Source organism: Eimeria acervulina, genomic scaffold (genome assembly GCF_000499425.1).
Source record: "Eimeria acervulina Houghton genomic scaffold, Eah_scaff1186, whole genome shotgun sequence".
Lineage (NCBI taxonomy): Eukaryota > Apicomplexa > Conoidasida > Eucoccidiorida > Eimeriidae > Eimeria > Eimeria acervulina.
The window spans coordinates 1-7,500 of NW_013549368.1; the positions used below are offsets into that span (position 1 = coordinate 1).

General features: G+C 54.9%; 2 protein-coding genes across 2 annotated transcripts in view; one reads left to right on the plus strand and one right to left on the minus strand.

Moving 5' to 3' along the window:
- Window positions 1-1,141: 1,141 nt before the first annotated feature.
- EAH_00056730 (hypothetical protein, conserved) lies at window positions 1,142-2,369 on the minus strand (the record flags this gene model as incomplete). Its single annotated transcript, XM_013393786.1, has 2 exons — window positions 1,142-1,155; window positions 1,610-2,369. The coding sequence occupies 2 exons, from the start codon at window positions 2,367-2,369 to the stop codon at window positions 1,142-1,144; spliced, it is 774 nt and encodes a 257-aa protein (XP_013249240.1).
- Window positions 2,370-3,997: 1,628 nt separating this feature from the next.
- EAH_00056740 (hypothetical protein, conserved) overlaps window positions 3,998-7,500 on the plus strand; it is a gene marked incomplete at both ends in the record, with an annotated part of 6,170 nt that continues 2,667 nt past the window's right edge. Inside the window, 3 exons of the mRNA XM_013393787.1 lie at window positions 3,998-5,448; window positions 5,750-5,907; window positions 6,282-7,500. The exon at window positions 6,282-7,500 is cut by the window's right edge and continues 450 nt beyond it. Coding sequence (XP_013249241.1) covers window positions 3,998-5,448; window positions 5,750-5,907; window positions 6,282-7,500 — 2,828 coding nt within the window. The remainder of the gene's footprint in view (window positions 5,449-5,749; window positions 5,908-6,281) is intronic.

The following is a 7,500-nucleotide window of genomic DNA, read 5'->3' on the forward strand; positions in this document are numbered from 1 at the left end:
ACAGAGACAGAGACAGAGACAGAGACAGACAAACAAAAAGAAGAGACAGAGACAGAGACAGAAAAAGAAGACAGAGATAAAGAAAGAAAAAGAAAGAGACAGAGACAGAGACAGACAGAGACAAAGAAAAGACGAAGACAGCGACAGAGACAGACAAAGAAAAAGAAAAAGAAAAAGAAGAAAGAGACAAAGATAAAAGGAGACAGAGACAGATACAGACAAAAAGAGAGACGCAAGCAGAGACAGAGACAGAGACAGAGACAGAGACAGAAAAAGAAGAGACAGAGACAGAGAGAGACAGAAGAAGAAGAACGAGACAAAGAAAAAAGAAGCATACGTTTGCTGCTAGGCTTATGGCGTCGCTGCGACGAACTCCATTTGCTGCAGACACCGCAGGCACACATTTAAATAAAATCATATTGCTGCTGCTGTGCTGCTGCAGCGTTGCTGCAGTGCTGCTGCTGTACTGTTGCAGTGTTGCTGCAGTGCTGCTGCTGCTCTGTTGCTCCTGGTCGGCTGCTGTGCTGTTGCTGCTGTTCTGCTGTTGTTGTTCTGCTGCTGCAGTTTTGCTGCTGCTGTGCTGCTGCTGCGAGAGTATATAGTAGAGTCGCGAAGACAAGACGAGAGAAAAGCAAAGAAAAGCAAAAAGTAAACAAAAGGAGAAGCCAAGGAGAGCACAGCAAAGACGCAACAAACAAACAAACAAACAAACAAACAAACAAACAAACAAACAAACAAACAAACAAACAACAGAAGAAGAAAAATAAAAAAAAGAAAAGAGAAAGGCTTACGTTTATCGATGTCTAATTGAATAAAATACAACGCCAGCTCGTCAGACACCTCACGAGATAACCCAGTCTGCAGCAGCAGCAGCAGCAGCAACAGCAGCAGCAGCAGCAGCAACAGCATCAGCAGCAGCAGCAGCAGCAACAGCATCAGCAGCAGCAGCAACAGCAGCAGCAGCAGCAGCAGCAACAGCAGCAGCAATGCAAAGGGATCGCCACAAACTCAACAGGCAGATGGCAAAGCAGAAGCGAAGTGTAGCAGCACCCTCAGCAAAACCACCAAAACCTAAACCCTAAACCCTAAACCCTAAACCCTAAACCCTAAACCCTAAACCCTAAACCCTAAACTCTAAACCCTAATCCATAAACCCTGAACCCCAACCCCTAAACACTAAAGTTTAAACCCTAAACCCTAATCCATAAACCCTAAGCTCTAATCCCTATACCCTAAACCCTAATCCCTAATCCCTAAACCCTAAACCCTAAACCCTAAACCCTAAACCCTTGCCTGGAATCTGCTCTCGAGTTCAGCTCTGGAGGGTGGGGGGTCTCCTAAAAATATTTTTTTAAGGCGTCGCCCCATCTGCCACTCAGCCTTCGCCAAGTTAAAGTCTGCAGCAGCAGCAGCAGCAGCAGCAGCAGCAGTTGAGACTTGAGACCTCAGAGATGGTAGAACAGCATATCAACAGCAGAAGCAGCAGCAGCAGCAGCAGCAGCAACTGCGAAGCTGCCCAGCAAAGGCAACTGCAGCAACCACAACGACGGCAGCAGCACAGAAAGAGCAACAAAGCACCAGCAGCAACAGCAGCAGCAGCAGCACTCACCACTCTCTATGAGTTCATACAGAAGCCAGACACTGAAGGAGGCCCCACAAGCAGCAGAGAGGCCAAATGCCCACGTCCACTGTATATCCCACCACGCCTTCGTGCTGCTGCTGCTGTTGCTGCTGCTGCTGCTGTTGCTGTTGCTGCTGCTGCTGTTGCTGTTCTCGTTCTCCGTGTTGTTTCGGGGAGCGCTTGGGGTGCTGCTGCTGTGGCTTTCTTCTGGTGCTGTGGTGTTGCCGCCGTTGCTGCTGCTGCTGCTTGTGAGTTTGCTGCTGTTGCTGCTGTTGCTGCTGTCAAGGTTGGTACTGCTGCTGCTGCTGATGTCCTTAGCGCTGCTGCTGTCGCTAGAAGCCTCCCTGGGTACGGATGTCTCCGCTGCCTTGCCTTCTGGTGCTGCTGCTGTTGCTGCAGCACTTGCTGCAGCAGCAGCAGCAGCTGCTGCTGCTGCTGCCTCCCCTCTCTGTGCGTCTGTACGGACATCCCGAGATGCAGCAAAGTCTGAAGAAGCTCCCCGATGTGCAGGCGTAGCCGCAGCAGCCGCAGCAGCAGCAGCCACAGCTGCTTCTGCTGCTGTTGCTGCGGCTACTGCTGCTGCGGGGGCATTAGTCGGTGCTGCTGCTGCTGCTGCTGCACTACCCCTTATCAGCCTCTTTCCGTTATACAACCAAAGGGGCTCTGAGAACAGCAGCAAGGGGGGCCCCCGCAGCAAGGGGGCCCCCCTTGCTGCCTGCTTGCACAGTAGGCGAAGACCCCGGTGCATTGTCACAGCAGCAGCAGCAGCAGCAGCAGCAGCAGCAGGAAGAGGAGACAGATGTAGACCGCTTTTGCAACGCCTTGCTGTAGCCCGATGTAGCTCTTCACAATGGGGACCGCCGCTCTGCTGCTGTTGCTGCTGCTGCTGCTGCTGCGCTTCCGCCTGCTCCTGCTGCTCGCGCTGTTGGTGTGTTAGCTGCTGTTGTGGGCAGCAGCAGTAACAGCAGCAGCAGCAGGAAGACCAAAAATGAGGGAGCTGCGGCAGCAAGAAGGCTGCTGCAGCAGTGCAGCAGGAAGACGACTCCTGAAGAAGGAATACAGCAGCAGGAGCAGCAGCAGCAGCAGGAGCAGCAGCAGGAGCAGCAGCAGGAGCAGCAGGAGCAGCAGCAAGAGACTCTCTCTTTGTATTCTTCTACGTACTGCAGCAACCCAACCTCGTTCTACAGTATAAATATATAAATAAATAAATATATTTCTACAAGTAAATAACTGCTTAATATATTTTTCTTGCTGCAGAAACAATCAAAGCCTCTATTAGTTGAGGGGCCCCCCTTAGGGGGCCCCCAACCTTGGGGGGCCCCCCAGCTCGAGTGTGTGTGTAGACAGTGAAGGTAGAAGAGAGAAGAGTAGAAGAAGAATATATTTAATTGTTGAATAATACATAAAATATAGAAAATTATATTTATTTTTTGTTTGTTTATAGACAGACTGAGGCCCAGATATGTTTGCTGCTCCTGCGGTGTATGTATGGACAGCTCAGCACCACCTCCTGTCTTCTTCTTCTCCTTCTTCTTCTTCTTCTTTTCTTTATCTTGGGTCCTCAATTGTTTATAAACCCCCTTCATTTTGCTTCTTCTTACAACACAACTGATTAGGGTTTGCAAGGGTTTTCTTTCCTAGGGTTTAGGGTTTAGAGAGGGTTTAGGGTTGTTGGGCCTCATCTTCCGAACAACTTTTCCCCTAGGGTTTAGGGTTTAGGGTTTAGAGGGTTCTTCTACTCTAGGGTTTAGGGTCTAGAGTGTCTAGGGTTTAGGGTTTAGTGTTTAAAGGCTTTATTTCCGCTGCACTTTAACTTTTCTAGGGTTTAGGGTTTGAAGGCTCTGTCTTCTTCGGTGTTTATCTTCTCTAGGGTTTAGGGTTTAGGGATTAGCTGTTCTAAGGGGAGGGCACTACCCTTTAGCCAAGACAAACCTCTCAACGAGGGGCCCCCAGCATCAGGGGCCGCTAAGGGGGCCCCCCTCCACTAGGGGCCCTTATAAAGGGGGCCCCCTGTATCCGACAACCTTATAAAGGGGGCCCCCTCCACTAGGGGCCCTTATAAAGGGGGCCCCCTGTATCAGAAGCCCTATTAAGGGGCCCTCTAGAGGGGCCCCTTAATCTGGTACCCTAAGGGGGCCCCCCTTTCTTCTGTGGCCTTAGAAGGGGCCCCCTTTCTTCAGGGGCCCTAAGGGGGGCTCCCCTGTATTAGGGGCCCTTAGGGGGGCCCCCTTTCTTCAGGGGCCCTTAGGGGGCCCCCATGCAGTAGGGGCCCTTAGAGGGGCCCCCCTGCATTAGGGGCCCCTGAAGGGGCCCCTAGAAGGAGCCTCTGGGGGGCCCCTATTGAGGTATTGCTCAGCTAGCAAGCGGCTGCATGCAATGGGGGGGCCCCCCAGAGGAGGCCCCTGGAGAGCTCCCCCCTCGGGGCTTGCTGAAGGGGATCCTGAAGCGCTGGTGCTGCTGCAGCAGCAGCAGCAACTGCTGCGGAGGCAGCAGCAAGCTCTGCAGAGGCTCCTACGACAGCAGCAGCAGCAGCAACAGCAACAGCAGCAACAAGAACAAACGAAGCAACAGCAGAATGAAGAAACCTGCAGCGAGCAAGAAAAGATGAAGCGCTTCTCACCCAGACAGCAGCAGCCTACGTCTGGCAGCAACAGCAACAACAGCAGCAGCAGCGGCAGCACCAGCAGCAGCAGCAGCAGCAGCAGCTGCAGCTGGCCACGCACGCTCCAGCGCATTGGCTGTGAGGGCCCCCCAAAGGATATCTCAGTGGGGGAGATGCGGGGCCCTCTGGTCTCTAGCTCCTCTCAGCAGCAGCAGCAACAACAACAGCAGCAGCAGCTGCTGCTGCTGCTGCGGCAGCAACCGCTGCCTAGGCAGCCCGAGATACAGCACCGCACGCAGCAACAGTCGCAGCAACAGCAGCAGCAGCAGAGACAGCAGAAACAGCAGCAACAGAAGCCTCTGCAGCTCTCTCTACAAATGCAGCAACAGCAACAACGAGAGCAGCAGCTGGTGCCGCGGCAGCAGCACCAGCTGCAGCAGCAGCATCTACAGCAGCAGTATCTGCACCAGCAGCTACAGGAGCACCAGCACCAGCAACAACAGCTACCGCAGAAGCAGCAACAACAGCTACAGCAGCAGCAGGTACAGAAGCACCAGCAACTGTCACAGAAGCAGCAGCAACAGCAGCAGCAGCCACAGCAGCAGCAGCTACAGGAGCACCAGCACCAGCAGCAGCAGCAGCAGCAGGGGGTCGTTGTTGCGCAGCGTCACTCTAGAGAGGAGCTCTTGGAGCTGCTGCGCCCTGCAGCAGCAGCAGAAGAAGCCCGTCAGCAGCTGCAGGCTTCTGTTGGTGTTCCGGTGTATGTACTGGGGATGTATTGTCTTCGCCTTGTGGGGGGCTCTGCTCCCTGCCGCGCAGCAGCAGCTGCTGCTGCTTCCCAGCAGCAGCAGCAGCAGCAGCAGAAGCAGCAGCAGAAAAAAGGCAGAACTGCTCCCTGGAGTGGTGGCGGCAGCAGCAGCGAAAACAGCTGCTGCAATAATTGGACGGGCAGCTGGAGCAACACAAGCAGCCCCACCTTCAGCAGCAGCAGCAGCAGCAGCAGCAGCAGCAGCAGCCGCCCCTGCTGCTGCTGCTGTTGCTTGTGTGAGTGGTGCGCGCTGCGGTGGTGTGGGGCGCGAGACGGGAGTTTGGATTTGCTGCGGGGGTGTCTCTTCATTGAGGACGTGGGGGGGTTGCTGCAGCAGCAGCAGCGGCAGCGGCAACGGCAGCAGCAGCAGCAGCAGCAGCAGCAAGCCCCCTTCTGCTTCAGGCCCGGTCTGCCTACGTAAGCCCGCAGCTTACAGTGGGCCTTCGGGGCCCCATAGTAAAGGCGTAGAAGAATAATAATTGTTTTGTTTATTAACATTATGATTAATTAGGTAGAAGTGTTTATTAACAATATAATTATTTAGATAGAAATGTCTATTAAAATTACAATTCAGTGCCGCAGGGGCCCTCAGGGGAGACCCGCAGGGCCCCTCTAACAAAGGGGGCCCCCAAAGGGGCCCCTCTATAATGGAGGCCTTAAAGGGGCCCCTCTATAGTGGGGCCCCCAAAGGGGCCACTTTATGATGGGGCCCCCAAAGGGGACCCTCTATAAGCGGGGGCCCCCAAAGGGGCCCCTCTATAAGGGGGGGCCCCCCAAAGGGGCCCCTCTATAAGGGGGGGCCCCCAAAGGGGCCTCTCTATAAGGGGGGGCCCCCAAAGGGGCCTCTCTATAAGGGGGGGCCCCCAAACCCTAAGTGTGCGTTAAGAGGGAATTGATTTGGAGATTGAGGGGCCTTTAAGGGGTTTTGTGCTGCTATGCTGTGTTGATGCGTTTGCAGTGATGCAGCAGCAATACGAGGAAGCAAGACAACCTGCAGCAGTTCAGCTGCTGCTGCTGCTGCTGCTGCTGCTGCGGTACAGCAGTGCGTGCGCGAATCCGTGCTGCAGCTGCTGCCTTCTCCTCGCTCAGCAGCATCACGCAGCAGAGCAGGCAAGCCTCATGTCCTTCCTTTTGTAGAGATACCTGTCTCTGCCGCCTGTCTCTTGCACTCTGCTGCTGCTGCTGCTGCTGCTGCTGCTGCTGCTGCTAGGCGCGCGTGTGAGCATGTGTGGGTTGGGGTGTATGTTCAGCTGTTGCGAAGAACGCGTTAATAGCGGGGCTTTCGAGGCAAAGGGGGCCCCCCGGCAGCAGCAGCATAGAGGGGCCCCTAAATGAGGCAGTACCCCTTTTGGGGGCCCCCCCCTTTCAGCGGCTGCTGCGGCTACTGGGCCCTTCTCTCTTCTCTCGTCTGCTTTGCTGTCTCCTCTTTGTAACAGATGCACAGCTCGTGCGCCTCGCTATCCAGCAGCAGCAGATGACCAGCAGCAGCAGCAACTGCAGCAACAACTGCAGCAGCAACTGTAGTAGCAGCAACTGTAGTAGCAGCAACTGTTGCAGCAGCTACTGTTGCAACGGCAGCAGCAACTGCAGCAGCAACTGCTGCTGCAACTGCAACAGCAACTGTAGCAGCAGCAGCAACAGCTGCAGCAGCAACTGCAGCAGTAGCAACTGCAGTAGCAGCAACTGCATGCAGGAGAGGGCAGCTGAAAGGGGGACAGCACGTCAGGTGTATGTGCAGCTCTGCGGGAGGCCCCTAACAAACGGAGTTATTGAGGCCCTCAGCAGGGAGCATCGAGCACTTGAAGAAGCCAAACAACGCATGCTGCTGCAGCGCATGCAGCAGCAGCAGCAACAGCAGCAGCAGCAAGAGAAGCAGCAGCAGCAAGAGAAGCAGCAGCAGCAGCAGCAGCAGCAGCCGAAGCAGCTGCTGAGCAGAGATCAGCAGCCGCAGCAGCAACACGAGCAACGGCAACAGGACAAGAACTTGCAGCAGCCGCTCCAGCACGACCAGCAGCAGGAACAACAACAGCAGCAACAGCAACAGCAGCAGCAGCAGCAGCAAAAGGAGCAGATTAGCAGCAGCAATTGTTGGAGTCCTACACTGGAGATGTGCTGCAGCAAAAGAGACAAGAGCCGCTGCAGGGCTGCTCAGCGGCGGGCAGCAGCAAAGCTGCAGCGACGCCTCCGCATCAAAGCCCCTCCTCCTCTTCACTACCATCGAAAGCAGCAGCAGCAGCAACAGCAGCAGCAGCAGCAGCAGCGGCGCAGTGAGGTTGAGGTGCCCCGTCAGACTATCTTCTACCACCGCAGCTTTTCAAGGCGGGGTGGACTCAGCAGCAGCAGCATACTGAGTACTCTCAGCTGCTTTGCTCTCCCGCAGCAGAGACTGACTGCAGCAGCACCAGCAGCAGCACCAACAACCGCAGCAGCAACAGCAACAACCGCAGCAACCGAAGGAACAGCAGCAAC